Source organism: Peromyscus leucopus, chromosome 8b (assembly GCF_004664715.2).
Source record: "Peromyscus leucopus breed LL Stock chromosome 8b, UCI_PerLeu_2.1, whole genome shotgun sequence".
NCBI lineage: Eukaryota > Metazoa > Chordata > Mammalia > Rodentia > Cricetidae > Peromyscus > Peromyscus leucopus.
The window spans coordinates 59,096,149-59,117,481 of record NC_051086.1 but is presented as its reverse complement, the minus strand read 5'-3'; the positions used below and the strand labels follow the sequence as shown (position 1 = coordinate 59,117,481).

At 52.2% G+C, this 21,333-nt stretch overlaps 1 protein-coding gene and 1 long non-coding RNA gene across 5 annotated transcripts in view; one reads left to right on the top strand and one right to left on the bottom strand.

The window, feature by feature from the left end:
* Rph3al (rabphilin 3A like (without C2 domains)) overlaps positions 1-14,767 on the top strand; it is a 143,756-nt gene extending 128,989 nt beyond the window's left edge. For all 4 annotated transcript variants that reach the window (XM_028866773.2, XM_028866774.2, XM_037201490.1 and 1 more), the window contains 3 exons: positions 10,606-10,713; positions 12,647-12,792; positions 13,722-14,767. In XM_028866773.2, coding sequence (XP_028722606.1) covers positions 10,606-10,713; positions 12,647-12,792; positions 13,722-13,778 — 311 coding nt within the window. In that variant the 3' untranslated portion in view covers positions 13,779-14,767. The remainder of the gene's footprint in view (positions 1-10,605; positions 10,714-12,646; positions 12,793-13,721) is intronic.
* On the bottom strand, positions 35-21,232 carry LOC119087041. The gene is made up of 3 exons (XR_005090479.1): positions 20,528-21,232; positions 3,532-3,663; positions 35-778 (listed from the first exon to the last, which is right to left on the bottom strand). It is a non-coding gene; the product is annotated as an uncharacterized LOC119087041 (long non-coding RNA).
* Between the last annotated feature and the right edge of the window lie 101 nt (positions 21,233-21,333).

Below are 21,333 nucleotides of genomic sequence, written 5' to 3'. Positions count from 1 at the left end.
ATCCATTCATTCTTAATGAGCCTCGGTTGTGGATTGTAAAATGTTTTATTTTCAGACAGGATTGCTCACTGCCCAGAGCCAGCTGTTGCTCTGCCTCCTTCCTTCCCTTCTCTGTTCCTGAGAAATTAGCAGTTTGGAAGCTCCTTGGAGCACACACACACACAGCAGCACACTTCCCCTGTGGACTCTGACCTGTCCGCTTTTGTCACATTGGCTGGCACCCTGGTACCCGAGTCCCCACAGCCTTCAGAGTACCTGGGAGGATATGTAGGCGCTGGGGCCCCGGCTGGCTGTAGCAGATGAAAGACAAGGCAGAGCAGGAGGGCATCCATGTTAGGAGGTAGAATGTCACCTGTCCGTGGGGGCTGAGACACCACCTATGTGACAGGTTACAATCTAGCAGTGACCTGATCTGGCTAGCTACTTAAAATGCACTGTCAATTTTTTTTTTTTTAACTGCAGAGAATTCTCACTTTAAAAAAAAAAAAAAAAAGAATGGAGTTCTGGCTTCCTTTTAAAAATCAGAAGGTCTGCCAATGCCGCCCTCTCGGAGGCAACAACAGCACCCCCTTTTAATGGTGGCGTGTTCTCGGTTTGCCACAGTCCCCAGCCCTCGTTTCTGGCAGTCTTTCGGTATTGCTGTACCCGATTACTCAGGAGGGAGACCTGGGGTGCAGCTCCATGGTGGAGCGCTTGCCTCGCACGCACCGGGCCCTGGCTTCCATCGCCAAACCACAAAGGAAAAAGAAGAGTAGACATTCTTCTGGGGTCCATGTCTCTGTGAAAAGAAAGACAATCAAAGCAGGGCTCTAAGAGGCGCTTGTCGGAAGAAAAAAATGCAGGCTTCCCAGGGCTTCTCATGTCAGCCCCCTAGCTCGCTGTCGTGGAAGGCAGGGGCCTGGCCACGTCCCATGTGAGAGCCCCGACACCTAATCCTGACACATGGCCCTTGCCCCGGAGCAGCTCTGTCTGCTGTGAGTACAGCGGAGACCACCGCATAGCCATCTCCCCAGCCTTCAAGACGGGGCTTCCTGGGCCAGTCTGTAGCTCTTGGGGCCTGTGGGGCTCCTGGGAGAGAAAACCTCAGTTATGAAATGGTGTTTCCCATCAGGATGATGGGGGAGGGGCCAGAACAGGGTCTGTTCTCTTCTAGTTTTCTTATCTTGGGGTTCAAGGACCCCTCTCCAAGGGTAAGGGCCTTAACAGAGGCATTTCAAACAGGCAGTCGATCAGAGAGGCCTCCCGTACAGTAAAGACCAGCCTTCTGTGTATCAGCCAACACTGTCACCCTTAACTTTCTCTCCCCCTCCGTCCCAGCATCACCGCCATGTTCCATCTCTGCTAACTTTGCTCCTTGCAGGGACCTTCTGGCCCTGGGATGCTGTGGGAAGTAACTGGGATTATTATTTTTTTAATATAATGATATCTGAAGCTCCCAAACAATACACAAGGACACACAGACCAAGAAGGACCAATTAGAGAGAGGAGGAGGAAGAGCCAGTGTGAACCATCTGAGAAGGCACCATTGGTCCCACAAGTCATTGAACCTGGTCTTCATAGCGCAGGGCTGCCATTGGGGTCAAGACAATAGGTGAAAGAAAGTCGTAGTTTGTCTCAGCTGGGGGCGGGGTGGGGGACTTGAATGTCATAGGAAGAGAAATTGCTGGGGGGGTGCTATGGTTCCCGGGCCCACTGTGGCCTCACCAGAGGCCACCCCTGGCTCTGAGCCGGCTGCCCATCGTCTCTGTGGCTGTCTTTCTACCAGGCCCCGCAGAGGACTTAGGACCATTAGCTTTTGTCCTGTGCAGGCAGAAAGGACAGAAGTCAGCTGAGGTATCCAGCAGCTCCAGTCATCGCTGCCACGGATTCCGGGTTTGCTCATGGTAGCTTGTGTGGGGCTCTGTGCATCTGGAACTTCAGGAGGACAGCCTGGAATGGGACACTGCCCTTGCTCACTTACAGAAGGGGACGCAAGATACAGAGTCCGAATAGCGTGTGTGGTAGTCTCCGCACAGAGAGAAGGAAATGCCTGCAGCATTCTGGAACTGCGCCTCTGCTAGCTCTCAGGGATAGAGGCCACCACTCTTGTGTGGCCACGGCCATGGTCCTGCTTTAAAAGGAAGGCCCATGCATATGGCCTCATCCTGCCTTTTGAGCCCTTGGTTATGCTGAATAGCAGTCTCAAAAACGGGGCCTCTAAACAAGGAAGAGTCTCCACTCTGCGCCTCTCCCTTCTCCCAGCAGCCCCCTGCCTGTCCCAATGTCTGTGCTGGCTTAGAAATTGATTTCCCAGAGCAGAAGGCCCTCATTAGCCACACCACAAGGGTTAGGGGCATGGCTGTCTCCTCTAATTTGCCCAAACCCGATGACAGCCTCAGCGGATTAGCCCATTCCAGATGCAAGGTGAGGTCTTGAGGTGCCATGCCCTCATGGAAGCTGTGTCTGACTCAAGTGCAGCACAGAGATGCCCCTGGGGCCAGCTGGGCTGAGCTCTCTGTACACAGTACAGGATGACTTTCTGCAGCCGCCCATCTGCCTTGCCGGCTAAACCTACAACTTAATTCTAACGCATTCTGGACCGAATGGCCTTTGGGAACGCGGGTAAAGGGAGTGAGCCAGGCCCTCCCTCCCTGCCTGGTTCCAATAAAGCCCTGGGGGTAACAGAGCAGCCTCTGCTGTATACCAGGTCCTCTCCTAGACTTCCTGTCCATGCCAGAGCAAGGTTGGCATTGCCGAGGCCCCCAGCTGATCCCTCACTTCTCTCGGGGGCCTGGCAGAGAAGAGGACCCACAAGAAAGAGGCAGCTTGTCCTGCGTTGATTGCCCCCAGAGTGGTCATCAGAGTCAGGCAAGACCGGTAGCCCATCCTCCTGCCGGAGTCTGGACACAGACACCCTGGGGCTGAGGCTCTTCTAGATGGAGAACTGACAGATTATAGGAACAGAGACCCAAGGGGACTCCCGACACATGGAGACCAGAAAGGGGAGAGAGAGAGAGAAGGCACCACAGCAAAGAGACAGAGAGACTTAAAAATGTGTGAAAACACACATGGTGATACCTACCTGTGACCCCAGATCTTTAACCCACTGAGCCCTCTTACCAGCCCCAAGGAGACTGTTTTCAAAACAATACATCTGAGAAAGAGGCACAAGCTGAAGTCAGGAGGACACAAAGGCTCATGGCACCTGCCAGCCCAGACAGGCAGGAGAGACATGCTCCTGGTTGGGGCCCGCTAGAAACCAGAGCAGTCATCTGTCCCCAGCAGGACAGAGCAGACCCAAACCAGCTCCTCTCCTTCCCCTGAGGGCCTCAGCCAGAGAGCTTCCTCATCCGGGCTTTCCCTAGACTCTGTCTGGAAGGCCTGGCATACCCTGGGCCTACTTTTGCATCTGCTTAAATGGCATCCATTTGTAAATCCCTCCTCCTCCGGGAAGCTCTCTCTGACTTCTCTCCCCGAATACTGTCTTTCCCACACTGTCAGGCTCTGCCCCATTCTGTATAGCCCATTCTCTCTGGAGGCAGCAGCTCTTACCATCCATCCCTCCTCCTATCCAGAGCGCCTCATTCGAGGTCAGGGGCCACAGGGTTTCCACACCGGCAACCACATTTCTATTGATCTGTGGATTTGTCTTCATTAGCTGGTGCCTCCTTTCTGTCTGTGAGCCTGGAGGAGAGAGAAAATTAAAATCGATGTGAACGAATAAGCCAGCATGGGACCCCTCCTAGCCCCAGCTCGGACTTGTCAGCTCTTCACTGTCCACTTGCCCCTTCCTGCCTGGGGTCATCCTCGGAGCCTCTAGGGGCAGCCTGAAAGGGGTACCAGGGAAGGAAAGCACCCCAGTACCTCAACTAGTATGCCATGGGGTCCTGTGACTGTCCCTGGCTACACAGTAGGTCCAGTGGGTACATACCCTGACTCCTGTCGCCTGGTCCCAGGAGGGAAGGACAGGTAGGCACTGAGTCTCTTCTGGCTGCCAATGGCCATTCCTGGAAGGACAGGTCTCCCCCCCCCAAGCCTTGGGCAATCCTCCTTCCTGGCTGGAGCCCCGGGGGACAAAGCAGAGGAAGAGCCCTGTTCCCCTCCCAACCCTCAGGGCCCACTCATCCGGTGTCCATGGCAAGTGGCTTCCCACCCTCCCCTCCAGTCCCTGTCCAGGCTGAGTGTCCTTCCCGGGAGACATGAGTGGTGCCCGGCTGGCAACACTGAGGTGACTCTGGGGCTCTAAGGTCAACTGTCCTGCTGGCCTGGTGAACTACTTCCTGGCTGACCTCGCTGCCATGCACAGCTGTCCCCTGGGAAAGATTCTCAGAGAACAGTCAGCAGATGGCTTTATCTAGGGCTGGGGCCGGCTCAGGGAAGGAGATACAGGCTGGCAGGAGGCAGCCAGGTGGGTGGGCTACATCTGTTCCTGGGGCAGAGGGCTATGGGCAGAAGAAACAGGGCGGAAGGGATCCCTGGGTGTTGCATTGAAGTCTGATTTTTAAAAATTTTTATTTTATGTGCATTGGTGTTTTGCCTGCATGTGTGTCTGTGTGAGGGTGTCAGATCCTCTGGAACTGGAGTTACAGACAGTTGTGAGCTGCCATGTGGTTGCTGGGAATTGAACCCAGGTCCTCTGGAAGAACAGCCAGTGCTCTTAACCACTGAGCCATCTCTCCAGCCCTGATTTTTAAAAAAATCTTATCAGCTTGTGTAGTATTTGGGCTTTTTTTTCCCTGCTGGATCGAGTCTTATTGAGTTACTCTGCCTCTCTCTTCTCCTTCCTCCTGTCCATTTCACAGATGAGATGATTGAGGCTCAGAGTGAGGTATATTGCCCAGAGACATCCAGTGCAGAACCAGAGTTCAAGCCAAGGCAGTGGGCATGCGTGAGACAGCCTCCCCCATGCCAGGGCCGGCAGCAAAAGACCCAGAGGACACAGAAGGGCCCTCATGGAGAGAGGGATGAACCAGACATCTGAGGGGAGGGTTCCTGAGTGTGCTCATTAGGTGAGACAGAGGCATGGACACCATGTACATGCTGGGCAAGATGGGAGAGCAAGGATCCCAGCCAAAGATCCCAGCTCAGCTTCTAAACATCCTCTGAGGGCATGCAGCACTCTCCTCCGCCTGTGAAATATGATTGAGGGTCCACGTGCCCTCAGGAGTCGGCCTCACCCCTGGGAAGTGGGACTTGGCCCAGAGCATGGAAACTAGTCCCATACTAGGGGACATGAGCCCATGACCGATGTCCCTGATCTCTTTGAACGCTCATAGCCACTAGAGAGGGACCCATCATTCATCCATGGCTCCACCAAGCACAGATAAGAAAACAGCCTGAAGGTGCACATCTGGGAAGTGACGGGTGATGACACAACCCAAGTCTACGGCTCAGCTGGCCCCCCCTTCAGCATCCCATGATCCCTGGCTGCTGCCACCAAAACAGCCCCCCCCCCACACACACACACCTATTCTTGAATTATGGGTGCCACGGCCATCCTGGCAGGGCCAACTGCATCTTTGCTGTGCCAGCCTGGTGGCCAGGGAGGACTCACTGGGGGTGCCTGTGCCCTCCCCAAGGCCCGATTATCATTCCTTTACGTTAAAAATATTTTTTGTTGTTTTTAGTATGCAAAATTTTCCACCATCTGCTGCTTCTTGGCAGGATGTTGGAAATATCTCCCTACTTCCCTAACTCCCATAGCTTCTGGAGACTTGGGGCTCCTTGGAGCAGAACAGCCACCGCTCCCGAAGGTCTTCCAGGCTCACAGCCTGCCACCATCTTTGCAGGTAGATGTGGCATGGCCCAGGATGGGGCATGGTTTCCCAGCTTTTCAGAGAGCCACCTCAGCAGCGTGTCCGCTGCTGGGCTGACCTCACACCCAGGTAGCTGCTGGGTCAGTCTCTTGGTTTTTGCCATGAATCTTGAAGAGGTGCCTGGGATCATGGGCAGAGGTAATGGCTAAGCAGAGCCTGGAGACAGGTCGCCAGGCCCCCATCCCTGTCCCCTGAGCCATCCCAGCTAGGTGTCTCGACAGCTGCCACATGTGTCCTGTGAGACATTCAAGGGAGAGTTTCCAAAAAGGAAGAGTTCCACCCCCCACCCCGCCTCATGTACCAAAACTCAAGAGTTTCCATGGTGACAGTCAAATTGCAAATCCATCCAAGAATGAGCTAGAAGGGGAAAAAAAAATAAAACTGCCCATCCCCAGAGAAACAGGCCTGGCTGGCTCTAAGCTGCCCATCCGCTGCTGACGGTGAGGGCCCAGCGTGATGGGGAAAATCTCAGGGATGCCAGAGCCTCCAGCAAGTGGACCAGGAAGTCAGGTGGCCGTGAAGGAAACCAAGATGGGAGGCTCCCCTCCTACCTCGTGGTGGAGCCCTCTGAGTGCGGGTGAGGATACCTCCCACAGGCTCTCAGACCAGTGAGTGTCTACCAGGCTTTTCCTACCTCTGTTAGAAAGGCAAAGCATGGCGGAATACAAGCGCCTGTCCCCGGACCTATCCCAGGTCTGGCCCTTAGCCACTCCTAGCATCTTGTAGAGGATGAAGAGCAGAGGCGAAAGATTTACGAGCCTGAAAGCTTCGTTTAGATGCTGGAGGATTTACAGTCCCAGCCACCATTCAGAGGAAAGGCAGCCTTGGTACCCGGGTGGCAAATTACCCAAGGTTTGGGTTTTATGGGAACAGGAAGAGAAAAGCCTGCTTCCTTGACCACTGGAAGAAGCCACGGCTACTTGGGCCAACATATTCGTGAGACTCAGGAGTATGCAGCCTCTTCTTTCCCTAGTGGCCAGCCACTGGGCAACCCTGCCTTCTTTAGCTTTCTGAGAGCAGATTGGAGATGAGGTTTGCGTCTTCAGAACAAAGACCTGATGGCTACAGCTTAGCCCCAGCTTAAAACCCCCAGGCATGGAGCTAGGCACATGACTCAGTCAGCGAAGTGTTTGTTGCTCGAGCCTGAGGAACCTGGGTTCTGCTGCCCAGCACCCATGTAAAAATCTAACACAGCAGCTCACACCTGAAAGCCTAGCACTGGGCAGGCAGAGACAGGCAGATCCCGGGGCTCACCGGCTAGTGAGTCTCAAAAAAAGAGGTAGAGGGTGATAGAGGAAGACATCCAGTGCCAACCTCGGACTTCTGTGTATGCACGCACACACTTGATACCAAAGCCTGGCCCAGCTTAAAACCCCGGGTACAAAGAGGCCAGGCAAGGGGACAGAAAGAAATGAGTCTCTGGGACAGCTGGATGGTCCCTGCCCTATGATCCCATGGTGAGATCAACTGTCCCTCGAGGCTGTTCCCCCTTTTCCATGGTTGCATCCTTTGGGTTTCACGGGAGACGAAGAATGAGTCAAATGAGAGCAATGGGCGGGGGGTGCTCCCAGAATTTGTCTTGTTTCCGTGACTTCTTTTAACCCTCGTACAGCACAGGTGCCCTTGGGGACCAGGTGACAGGTACCTCCCCCCACCTCCAGGGCTGTGCTGTTTTGGACAGGACATACAACTCTCCATAAATCCTATCTAGCAACTTGAGCCTGCTCCCAAGCCCACTCCTGGAACACGTACAATAGACCACAGAATGCAAGGGATGCCTCCACAACCAGCTCCTGGCACATCCAACCCCATCGTCCCTGCTGGGCCCCTTGGCATCTCAGAGCCCTGTCCCCAGCCCAGCCACAGGAAGATGGAATATTTCCAGATCAGGAAGTGTTGATAGATCATGCATCAATGTCTCTGCCAGAGAGGTGGAGAGACCAGCGTGGAGGTTAGTCACCAGCCCTCATAGGTACTGCCCTACCTCCATTAGCATTGAGCTAGCTCCCATCCTGTGTTCCTTTATTGCCCCGGAGGGGGGCGTGCACGAGCTACTTGTTTCCGGCGTCTTAACAGCCACTTCCTGCCCACCGCCTCCCACCTCCTGTGTCTGGGGCCCTGTGGGGTTAGTGTTTAGTCAGCCCAGCAATGAGTCAAAACCACGTGTTCATAGCATGGACGCCAGTGGGGTCTGGTCTCAGTGGATTCACGTTCGGTTCAGACCCGAAAAGGAACTGCCAAGTCAGTCGGTTCTTACGTATAATTCTCATGAACCCACCCCCATCCCTCTTCATCCCCACCTCTTGGTTCTGTCTGAAACGGCCAAACCGGAAGTCTTGTCAGTGGCATATGAGAGAGAGAACCAGAGCAGGAAAGGGTAAGAGGCTGGAGCAGAGGAAGGCAGGCCAGGGACAGTCACATTCATCACCCAGGAATGCACACAAGCCTCCTCTTGGTGGACAGGGGTGTGGACGAGATGATGGAGTCTTTCAACAGATCTGTGTGGCTGGGACACCCTGACTGAGCAAAGAGTGTACAGACGCATCCACAGGAGGAGACACTTAGGGTCATCCTGTGGGATGAGGAAGGGTCGTGGATGGAGGAAGTTAAGTCTAGTGATGATGGTGAGGAGGCGACAGATTCAGCATCTACTGAAGAGGGCTGGCGAGTGCCCAGTTGGTGGGTGCTTGCCTGGCACGCACAAAGACCTGGGTATGGGCCCCAGCACCATAAAACTAGGCATGGTGAGGGCTGAAGAGATGACTTAATGTTAAGCCTGCATACTGCTCTTGTAGAGGACCCAAGTTCAGTTCCATACCCATATCAGATGGCTCACAACCTCCTATAATTCCAGCTTCAGGGGGATCCAATGCCTCTGGCCTTCATGGGCACCCGCACTCATGTGCATATACCTGCAATGACATGCATGCATGCGCATGCACACACTTAAACTTTAAGCAAACAGAAACAGAACCATGATGGTATGTACCCAAATTCCCAGCATGTAAGTGGTAGAGGCAGGTGGATCAGAAATTCAAAATCATCCTTGGCTACATAGCAATTCAAGGCCATCCTGCCTAAAAAAAAAAAAAAATCATTTTGGTGGTAACCCTGACAGGACAGGTAAAGCAAGATGAGCACTGTGACATCAGACCTTCCTCAAGCACCTACTGTGTGCTGGCTACTGCTAACCTCTGAAGGCTAAAATGTTTAGCCAGCTCCAACTTTGGCTACTTGTTTCTGTGACCTGAGACCCTCACCCAGAAAATGGCATATGCTAAGACAGAGACTTTCTAGAAGGCTCTGGATGCAGGTGGAAGGCCCATTCCCTCCACTTATTCCCACAGAGACGTTCCCTAACTGACCAGCACTTCTGTGGATGCCTCATTGCCATCTCAGAAAAGAGAACGCAGCCCCCAGAAACGGCTTGACGGGTCAGCGGGAGCCTGGTAGCCAGCCTGGACAGGGAGCGGTTGTGGCCCTCTTCTGGCAGAGGGAACCTTTGGCTCCTGAGCCTGGAGGACCAAGCTCCCCTGCGAATAGCCTAGTGAAGTGCTTTGGGAAGCCCTCGACCCCCACCCCCAACCCCACCCCAGCACTTGGCATTTCAGAGGAAAGCACACAGCTCTGCACCTCCTGCCTGGTGACCCATCCCTGAGTCAGTCACCTGTAAAAGAGGACGGTTTACCTTTGAGCCTACACCTACTTATTACCTTCATTATCACTTAGTTACATGCTATGGAAATTAGTGAAGAGAGTCAGAAAAGGAGCCAGAACTGTTTCGTTAAAAGCAAGATTTTGTGAAACTTGAAGAAGCAACTTGCCTTTTTTTTTTTTTTTTTTTTTTAAATCTATTGAATTAGGCGTGGGCAAGACAACTGTAAAAAGCAGAAGGAAGATATGGAAAAATCTAGGAAGATCCTGCTGTCAGATCTTATTTGCCATGGTCTTTAAGCTCCGGTGACCAGAAGTGGGACCCAGAGCCACAGGCCATGGGACGGGTTGGGCCACATGGGCCGCTTCTCAGAAGCACCCAGGCCTGCCTCAGAAGGCTGGCACACGGATGTACGTCCCTGCTAAAAATTAAAATAGAACGTTTGAAGGATGAATATATCCTGTATTATGACACCCACGGTCGGCGAACCAGCCAGAGATGGTGTCGGGTGCAGAAAAGAGGGGGTTCGGCTCCCTCCGAGCCCTTGCTCTTGGTGGTTCACGACACCCCACTGTGTGCCTGATGAAAGTTAAGTGGTTGGGAACCACAGCCAGCCTTCCAGAGTCAGGAGCCCATCTTCTGACGGCCATGGGCACATGCCCCAGTCTCCTGCCTGTGTGATGGGGTGGGGCTATTCCCAGCCCTTCTGAAACTTTCGTGAGTTCGTGTACGTGAAAGCCTGTGATAAGTTTGTTGTCCTTGAAGCCATGGCCTTGGTGTTTAGTGTGGCCAGGCAGAGGCCTCAGAGTCCCTGTGTCTACACCAAAGGTGGGCACCCACTCCTACCAAGCAAAACGGCTCCAGTCCACAGGTAGGCCATGATGCATTAGCGATGGCTGGCCAAGGGATGAGCCTTCCCTAATGATGCAAAGCATGTGGGTTCCATGTCTGCCTCTTCACACCAGGTCTCACCCCCGCAGCTGGTGGAAAGGAGCTCCTGTTCCCCATACCATTTTATCTCATGTCCCAAACAAAAGGGTTACCTGAAATTCTAGGCCACTCTGTGGTGGCAGGTGGCCAGAGGGAGGCCTTCCCTGGCCCACTGTCCAAGCAGGAGAAAGTCATCGCGACCTCCTCTGCTCTCGTCTGTTCCAGTGGTTTCCAGTGACAGTGACTCGGACCTCAGCTCCTCCAGCCTGGAGGACAGACCCATGCCCACTGTGGTCAAGGGCACAAAAGGTGACAAGCCTAGAGGAGACTCGGGTAAGTGTGGAACGTCAGCTGTTTGCTGCCAGAGGTGCTGGGTGGCTCTTTGGTTTCTTTGGTGGCAGCTTCTCTACTGGCGTCTGAAAAGGGTCGGGTCCCTGGGTCCCTGGGAAGGAGGGAGCCTGGAGGCGTGTGTGTGAGGGATGGGGAAGACGTGCAGGGCTGACAAGAGGCAGGACCACTCCCTGGTCAGCATCTTTCTCTACCTCTCGAGCAGCAAAGGGCCACAGAAGTTAGGTACAGCTCCCTGGACCATCCTTATGACTGGCCGTATGACTGCAGTGATGTCCCCAGCATGTGCCATCACCTCCGGACTGGCACTGCCTTCTCTTCAACACAAATGAGGTGGAGCAGGCCAGCTCCAAAGACCCCTCTCACGTTGAGGCCCTTTTGTGACTCCTGACATGGGTTAACCTGGGCAATGAGGTCGGCGCAGAGAGGGAAGGGAAGATGGAAGGCTTTCATCTCTTTAGGCACAAGAAAGGCCTTCAGAGAAAAGCACCAGCTTCCTCTATGTCCTCTTGGGTCTGAGCTAGGACCTTCGAAGGAAGTTTCAGGAAGGCTTGATTTTGGTGTGTAAAGAGTGGGCCTTACCGTATCTGCCCCAAGCCAGGCACACCTTTAATCCCAGCACTCAGGAGGCAGAGGCAGGTGGATCTGTGAGTTTGAGGTCAGCCTGGTCTACAGAGTGAGTTCCAGGACCAACCAGGGCTACACAGAGAAACTGTCTCAAAAAAAAAAAAATAGGAACAATATCTGCCCAAAACTAGAATAAGATGTCTTGATATAACAATATATCAATGATATAATAAGCTGTCCTGTAACTGAGACTATGACCTCAGGCCAAAGATGACATGGCAGGAATCCTTGTTGGGAATGAAAATTTGGGCTAAGTCAGAAGTGGCAAATGTCTGCACACACACTACCACCTCTCTGTCCAGAGCCATGACAGACATTACTAGTTGATCACCGTGCTCTTTCCCTCAGAGCCCTGATGTGCCTTCAGAGTCTTTTTCCCAAGTGCTCAGTATTGGGGGATGAGGCAAGAGGTGAAAACTAGTCCTGGACTTGGCACCAGCAGCCCCAAGAGGCTCCACTAGGAGACTGTTGTACAAATTGCCTGCCAGCCTTGGTTTCAGGACAGGCGTCTCCCTCCTCCTACCTGCTGGCTCCTGGCTCCTCCCTCCACACCAGCTGTCAGCTGGGTGGGACCATCTTGAATAATTGTGTCAATATTCATACATATCTCACCCTCCCCGACTGTTCTCATCCCCTGCTGTTAGTGTTTTTATTGTTCTTATTTATTTATTGGCTTAGAGGCCACAGCACTAAAAGCCATAGGACAACTTGTGGGAGTCAGTTCTCCCCTTCCCCCATGTGGGTCTGGGGATCAGACCCAGCGTGCCAGGCTTGTGGGCCAAGCGCCTTTCACCCACAGAGCCATTTCTCCAGCCCCTGTCATAGACGCTGCAGTGCGCCACCCCATTTCCCATCCCCCTCCAGGCCACTCCCTCCCCACCCCAGTTTCCAGGCTCACACACAAAACCACAAATGCACGCCTATACGCCCTGAGAGTCTTTAGTGGTGAAGGTGGCAAGTGCTGTCTTAATACCACCTTCTCCCGCTCGCTGCCTTCCCAGACACACAGTCCCTTCCCCACCCCTCACTCTGTGCAGGTAGGAAAGGCTCCTAATTGCCCATTCTCACATCGGTGACGCGTTACTCAGGGAAAGAGCCCCTTCTGCTGATCCAGTGTATCTTAGGTCAATCAGCAGAGGGTAGAGATCTGGCTAGAACAGGCAGGCATGTGGGTGGGGACTGCTGGGCAGACAGGCCATAGTTACCACCCCTAACTCCAGGTAAGATTGAGCTGGCTCTTTGCTAGCAAGCTCAGTGACATCTCCATTCCATCCACATATGTCTCTTGCAGGTGGCAGCATGGAGTCCCCCAGGATGGGGCCTGCCTGCCCACCCAGCCATCTCTCGGGCAGCCAGAGCAGCCTGGCCAGTGAGACTGGAGCAGGTGCCACAGACCCACAGGGAGGCACCCCACCCCGGCCTGAGCCAGGGTGCCCGGTGAGTACTGCCTTGTCTCTGCTCGTCCAGCAGCCTCTCCGCCCCTCCCTCCCTCCCTAGTGGCCGATGACATTTTCAATTCCTCATGTTTACTGAGCTCTGTGCCAGGCAGTGGGGAACAAAGGTCAGCCAGCCCCAGCCCTGACCAGAGGGACTCAGAATGGTACCACCATCTTCTGCTCCTGTCCCTAACAGCCGCAGGCAGTCCTCACTGAGCCTGGCCTGGGAACAGTGGAGTGGTGTCTGTCCTTATCCTCCAGAGCCCACCACCTCCAACGATGGCTTTCTGGGAGCCTTGATGTACACATGTGATGTACACATGTCATAGGTGTAGAAAACAATGCTCTCCCCCTGCCTTGTGCTCACTGGTCCAGCATGGGAGCATCACGATGTGGGGTACTTCTCATCCTCAAACCGGAGAAAACACAGACTCCTTTAAAGACCAGCCCCAGCTAGGCTGGGCAACCCCGGCCAACAGCCCACAGGCACAGACATGAAACAGTATCTGATGTGTCCCTTGGGGTCTCCCTCAAGTAGCCTGTATACACCCCACTAACCATCCCATCCCCCCTGTCCCCTCTCTACAGCCTCCTACAGCCCTCTCTATAGGATGCATTCTAGTCCCAGCCCTAACACTGTGAGTTTGGGCACACCAGCAGTGAACCTAGGCGGTGCTAGAGGTCAAAACAGTCAGACGCAGGCCAAGAGGTCACTGCCTTGAAGATGACAGACAAGGTTTGGACAGACAAACCGAAGCGCGGGTGTGCAGATAACAAGCTTGTGAGCACACAGACAGTGCAGCCTGGCCCTGGACCAGGAAGGCCCTGTGTCCTCACACTTCTGTTTCCTCCCAAAGCTGGGCTGTCGCTGGGGAGGAAGCCAACCACCACCACTCACTATTCAGTGGTCTTTTTCTCTCTCTGCCAAAGGCAAAAGACAGACATGGACAACTCCTCGCTGCTGATGGGACCACCCGGCACCCCTAGACTGAGGCAGCCCTCCAGCGGAAGATTCGGAGAATACAGAGCCAGGCCTCCTGGCTCCTTTCTGAAGGTCCTTGAGGCCTCCTCACCAGCACCCTGATGGCCTGGACCGACAACTCAACAGACCAGTGTTTGGGGACGAGAGTGCTTGCCCCCCCACCTAGTGCCTTGCTGCCCCCTTATCTACCACCTCACTCAGCCCCCCCCACACCTTTATTTATTGCCCTACCCACCCACCCCAGTCATCCCCATGTTTTGATTTGCTTGGGTCTTGGGTTGGGCTGGAAGGGCCTTCCTGTATGCACTGAAATTTCATCGGGACCACACAGGGCTTTCTTTGCACGAATGCTGAGAAGAAATCTAACCCCGAGTGTGACCCTGCAAAGCTGAGTGACCCCCTCAGTGTGAGCCTGGAGCTGCGTGTGTCCTATCTGCCCCAGGCTAGCCCAGGAGCTGGGTTTAACCCAGCTTTGAGGTTTCCCTGAAGCCCTTATTGGCCTCCAGGTTTTTGCTCAGCCCGGGCACACAGCTCCCCTAAGACATTAAAACACTTTTTGCTTTTCATTGGAAAACAAGGCGCCCAGCCTGCCTCGTGCTCACTGGCCCAGCCTGGGAGTTTAGCATTCTCAAACCAAAGAAGGCATGAAAAGTATTCAAAATACAAATGCTTCTAGAAAACCCTTCCCTGGGTTGGGTGGGGGTGGGGTATGTGTCTATGTCCTTCCCTCTCAGTCCAGCTCCACCCCTCCCCACCACCAGCCCTTCATCCTTGGAGGATTCTCTCTCCAAGGCCTTCACTGTGAGCCTTTTGCCCTTGCTGCTGGCAGAAGACAGAGAAACTCAGTTTCCCTGTGACATGTCATGCTTCAGCATTAAAATAATCAACATGAGACTTTTCATGGAGTCACTCTTGATCCAAAGACCACAGTCGCCACATTCCAACCTGTACTGGGGATGGCAGTGGATGGATTAAAATAAACTTTTAAAATGTACTGCTGATTCACTGAAACCCTTCCTAAAGCCTGAGTCAGAGGAACCGGTTAGATCAGGTCTCAGTGCAACTCCTAACACTAAAGCAAGCCCATCTGAGCAAAAACGAATTAAAATGGGTTCAAGAGACCTGTACAGAAATTTTTCTAAATAGACACTGACTTCAGGCTACATGTGACAGACTGGGCACATGCATCATCCTGTCTGTCCCACTCAACACAACCTAAAGGAGTGAAAATGGATTAAACCACAAAGACAAAAGGATCAGAGGGGGTGGGAGACGTCTGAAAAGCTGAAAAGGTGAGACAGTAAGATGCAGTCATCCTCAGCCTCCCTAACTCCCAAGATTCGGGTTGGAGGAACCAGTCGCAAACCCACCCACTTGCTCTGCATCTTCTCTAGAAGACTCAGAACCTGGAGAGACCTGGAAGTTCCGCAAGGGTCTCAAAAGCACTGGGTTTTTAAGGGACTGGCCACAGGGACTGAGGTTGTAACTCAGTGGTAGCGAGCTTCCCTAGAATGTGGGAGCCCCAGCCAGCGCTCAATCCCCAACACTGCAAAAAAGAAGGAACAGTGAGCCCTGACCTCGACCTCTGACCTCATTCCCTTCATCCTCTTCCCCATACCTACCCCATGGACTCTTGGCCCACACGGCCTGGTGACTGCCCTTCCCTAAACCCTCTGGTTTACTGCTGGCCAGAGCGGAACTAGAAATGCAGCCAAAGGCTGGCTAAGGTCCCTTGCTGAAATCTAGAATGATCAGTAAAAAAATCAGCCATTTGCCTGATGACAGCCAGGCCTGCTTCCTCCCCTCCCCTCCCCCAAAGCAAGATGCTTGCATTTCTCTGGGGAACTGATGATGGACCCTGGCTTTAGGGAGTCCCCAAACTTCAAGTCTCCACTCATTCTCTGCTGGGGAAGACCACAGTCTGTAAGCCCCATCCATGTGTAGAGAGCAACCTGCCTGCTTTGTTCTTCACATGGTGGGAACAGGCAAAGGAACCCAGAGCATGGTAGAGCTAATAGATAGATAGATAGATAGATAGATAATAAATAAATAAATAAATAAATAAATAAATAAATAAATAAATAAATAAAAACCTAGAGCATCTAGCGTGCAGGAGGAAGAACTTAGGTCCTCTGAAGATACTACCACATGAAACAAGAAAATGCAGGAGTGAGGACCCAGGTTTCATCCCTAGTGATACCAAAAATGAAAAATTAATGACAATAACAATGCTACTTTTTAGAAAAGAAGTTAATGTTCTTCAAAATTAAAACTCTAAGCCGGGCGGTGGTGGCGCACGCCTTTAATCCCAGCACTCGGGAGGCAGAGCCAGGTGGATCTCTGTGAGTTCGAGGTCAGCCTGGTCCACAGAGCGAGAACCACGACAGGCACCAAACCTACACAGAGAAACCCTGTCTCAAAAAACCAAAAAAAAAAAAAAAAAAAAAGGATAAATTTTAAAATGGAAGCTGAGAGGGAGATAACCTCCAGGGAAACAAGACAAAAACCAGAACTATGAAAGTGCTGGGGATGGCTGGTAGAAACCGAGGTCTTTCCCTAGCACAGCGTCATGGGCATGACTGTGCACACCTAGAATCCAGCACTCGAGAGGCAGCAACGTGAGAAGTTTTTCAAGCCCATCCTCAACTGCATAGCGAGTATGAGGACTACCCTGAGCTACATGAGAGACTGTCTGTGGGGACGGGGCGAGGGAGGGATGAAAGAGGCTAACAGAAAAAACTCCAACAATATAGAAGGTCCAACTTCCAGCTAAAGGGACCTTCAAACTGAAAAATAACAGAAGAGAGGAAATGACGAGGACTCGTGAGCATCAGGGGCTGGAGGGATGGCTCAGTGGTCAGAGCACTTGCGGCTTTTGCAGGGGACCTGGGTTCAGTTCCCAGCACCCACGTCCAGCAGCTCACAACCTCCAGCACCAGGGGATCCGAAGTCCTTTTCTGGCCTCTGTGGACACCCCCATGGAACGTGGCACACACAGATAAATAAAAATAAATCGGAAAAGAAAAATAACAAAGGAGAGAAAAGTGATGAGGAGGTCTCGTGAGTGTTTCCCAGCTGGATTCTAAGTTGGTGGTGGGGAGCCCTGGTGGGTGGCTGCCCAGCAGGGGGCGCTGCAGAGAAGCCCCACCGTTCAAATGGCTAGAAGCAACGTTTTCGGCATCGGGAAATGGTAAAGGGAGCCGGAGAGATGGCTCGGCACGCATTGCTCTTCCAGAGGACCTGATTCCATCCCCAGCACCCACGTCAGGCGGCTCACAACCGCCCGTAACTCCAGCTCCAGGGCATCCAGCCCCAGAGCACGTGGACTCACATGCGCACACGCATATACATGAACTCCCCTAGCCTGAGGAAAATGGGGGCTGGAGAGATGGCTGCACTAAGAGCACTTGCTGGACTTGTTGAGGGCTTGGGTTCATTCCCAGCACCCACACGGAAACTCAAAACCATCTGTGACGCCAGTTCCAGCAGATCCAGTGTCCTCTCCTGGCCTCTGTGGGCACTGCATACACATGGTGGACACGCATGCAAGCAAAATACCCATATGCATAAGTTATTAATTTTTTTTTGTTTGTTAGGGACAGGGTCTCATTATATAACTCTGGCTGTCCTGGAATTCACTATACAGACCACCCTAACCTCAAACTCACAGAGCTCTGCCTGCCTCTGCCTCCCAAGTGCTGGGATTAAAAGTGTGTACCACCATGTCCAGCCTGAGTTAAAAATATATATATATATAAAGAAAAAGTGGTAAAAAAAAAAAAATTTAACCTAATTTAAACATTGCAGAGTGTACACAGGTATTGAAATATCACATGGTATGCCACAAATTCATACAATTCTCAAATTTTTGATGTATCTGTTAAAAATAAATTTTAAAAACCAAATGAGGCCGGGCGGTGGTGGCGCACGCCTTTAATCCCAGCACTCGGGAGGCAGAGCCAGGCGGATCTCTGTGAGTTCGAGGCCAGCCTGGGTTACCAAGTGAGCTCCAGGAAAGGCGCAAAGCTACTCAGAGAAACCCTGTCTCGAAAAACAAAAAAAAAAAAAAAAAAAAAAACCAAATGAGTAGCTGAGGCTACAGCTCAGGGATAGAGCATGTGCCTATCATACATGAGGTTCCAGGTTCAATCCTCAGCATTACACAATTAACTAATTTACTAAGGTAATCATTATTTCTCTTACTACCGTGACCACAAATAATAACAAAAGCTAACTTAAGGGAGGAAAAGGTACTCTTAGTTCATGGTTTCCAGAGGTTTCAATCCCCGATAGCAGGAAGGAACGGCAGAGCTGATCTGGCCACTTGGAATAAGGAGCCCTGTTGTAGTGTTCAGGGACACAGACAGACAGACAGACACATGGAAGGTGGAGGAAGCAGAAACGGGGAGGAGACAAAGAGGATAATGGGGGAAATGGGATCCAAGTACATTCTATATATATATATGAAATTGTGAAGGAATAATTTTTTTTAATTGAAAGCCAGAACACAAAGAAACCATATATTGTGAATGCCGAGGGGAAGCGATTCCTGGTCCAGACACACTCAGCCAAACGTCTGCCAAGTGTGCCGGGAAGAGGAAGGTGCTCACAGGCATGTGTGCTCTTGAGTTTTTTCACCTTTCATGCAGGATGTGCTCCAACCAGACAGGAGGAGATGAGCCGGATAAGAGGGTGGAGGGGTTATCCATGAGAGCTAAGGTATGGCATACACAAGAAAACCAGAACATCCAAAACTAAAACCAGTAGACACAAAGACCGAGACACAAGGAAGCTGAAAGTCCCCAGGGCTGCCAAGGGAGGCACCTGGGGTGGCCTGGGATTGCCATTTATTCGGCAAGCTAGGACACTTGAAACTCTGGAATCTTTATTAGGTAAGTACACATAATGGGGCTTGTGCATGTGCCACAGCACACATGTGGAGGTCAGAGGACAACTTCGTGGAGTCTGTTCTGTTTTTACTTCAAACTCAAGTCATCACCCTTGCATGGCAAGGGCTTTACCCACTACCCATCCGGCTGACCCCTAGAGTCTTTTAGTGGAAAGCGTACCTATCAAAATTATAAACCCAGGGAGGGCAGCCAGCGGCAGTAAGGAGCGCTCTGCCTATAGCAGGGGTGAGGCAGCGAGAAGCTGCCAAGCAGAGAGGATAACCCATGAGCTGCACTGCAGCCTCCGATGCAGACCTCCGAGACAGTGCCATCAACTCAGGACTGCTTAGCAAGGGTGCAAAAGCAGCCCACATTCACGGAGAGCATTATGCAAATTATGCCAGGCTCACAAAGACAGATGCTCTATATATTCTCGCATTGTGGTTCCTAGATTTTATACAGACACATAAAAGCTCCTGTGTTTATGGTAATACAAGGAGAAGCGGATGGTCTAAGCTGGTGGTTCTCAATCTTCTGAACGCTGCGGCCCTTTAATACAGTTCCTCATGTTGTGGTGACTCCCCCCAACCATAAAATTATTTTCGTTGCTACTTCATAACTGTAATTTTGCTGCTGTCATGAATTGTAAGTATTTTTGGAGAGAGAGGTTTGCTAAAGGGGGGTCGCGACCCACTGTTGAGAACTACTGTTCTAAGAGAAGAGAGACTGATGGGAAAGGAGAGGCAAGATGGGGACCTGGGGAAGGGAGGGTGGAGATGTTCAACATACAATATGCATGTGTGGGCTGAGAGAGGGTTGGCCCTAAGACAGCATTGCAGAGGACCCGAGTTCAATTCCTGCCAGCACCTGTCAGGCAGCTCCAGGAGGGTCTGGCCTCCTACAGCACCTGTATTCACAGCACACACCTACACACGCAAATTAAAAACAAAAATAGTATATACTTATAAAAATTATTTTAAAGCACTCCTACACTCAGTAGAAACTTAGTAGGGGGTGAGTTTTCATTTACTTTGTATGTGTTTTCATTTACACGATGTATGAACGTCTTGCCTACATACATGTCTGCTCAACATGTGCATGTAGTGCCCGAGGCAGCTAGAAGAGTGCATCAGATCCCCTGGGGCTGGAGGCTGTGAGTCACGTGGGTGCTGGGAATCAAGCCAGAGTCCTCGGGAAGAGCAGTCAGTGCACTTAACCGCTGAGCCATCTCTCCAGCCCCGAAACTTTGAGTTTTGTTTTCCTGTTTGTTTTCTGTTTGGGTGTTTTGTTTTTAATCTTCCACACTGATTAACTCTATACAGTCCAATCCTCCTGCAATGTAAGCAGCGGCAGTGGCCAGCGCTGAGACCATGAGGGGAACAGCCCCGCCCCCAGGCTGCTCTGCTGCAGGCTTCCGGTATTCAGAAGGACCCCATGCATTTCAACTTAGGACAGACCTGGAGGGACAGAAGCCAGCCTAGATCTGGGGGCCCCTGCATCTACACCCCAGCCTGTAGGTGGCTCTCCCCATACCTCTACTCTAAGCTCTAGGGCTCTCCCCATGCCTCTAAGAATGGCCAAAGGCCTCCCAGTCCACTGCAGCACACACATTCCACCAGACCCCAGGCCTAGCTGGACCCCTCAGCCCCCACACCCTGCAGCTCCTAAGGCAAACTACAGATGTGTTCCTGAAGACAGCTCATCTCAAAGTAACCCTGTACAGTTCGGCTTTACGGTTGAGATGGACTCCAGAGCCTTCCACAAAGTCAGGGGCTGCTCCAGAGTCCAGAATCCTCTCAGCTGCCATAGAACCGACAAATCATTTCTTTACAGAATGCATTCAGGGTCCCAACCAGCCAACTTACCACTTGGAACTGAGTGATGAGTGGAGAGTGGATTGACAATGTCTGTCAAAATCCAGAAGCACAGAAGTGTCTCAGACAGCAGGTGACCTGGTAGTCTCTGAAAGAGGACGCAGGTACAATGTTTATGACCTTGGGATACCTGGTTTCCAACCGCAGCTTCACTACGTAGCACCTGAGTTCACAGTTGATCTCTGTGCCTTGGTTTGCTCATTTATAAAATGGAGAGACTTCCTTCACAGGACATCTGTGGCCATTTAAAGCATAAAAGGCCTGTGGGTTCCTACCAGCATGTCAGTCCCCAGCTGTGAGCTGCTGCTCCTGCAGGATGCAAGCATGTGGCCAATCCCAGTCATTCAGATGCCATTAGGGCATGGGGCACGGTGACCATCTAACTGATGCCCCTGCTTTGCCCTCTGCAGCTTTGAACAGTGAAGCTCACGGTGCTAATCTGGCCATCAGCTGCGGGGACCAAGTGTAGTTAGAAGTTGGGGCTCAGCAGAGACAAAACAGACAAGGCCTCTACCCTCTGCCACTTCCGAGTCGCCCAGAAGACTGTGTGAACACTGGGAGCTCTCCGCGGCATCCCTGGGTAGGCACCAACAAACGGCTACCTCTCCTCATAGGGTATCAGCCAGACAGAGTCCAAAGTGGGGAACCCATGCGTGTATTGGACTTACTCACCAGGCATAAGCGACCCCAACGTACTTGCCCATAGCTGCAGAGAGTTACCCTCCTGCTCTCCGTACCCGCTGGATGCCTTCTGAGATCTTGCATGTGCCCCACATGCACTTAGGGCAGAATCACAC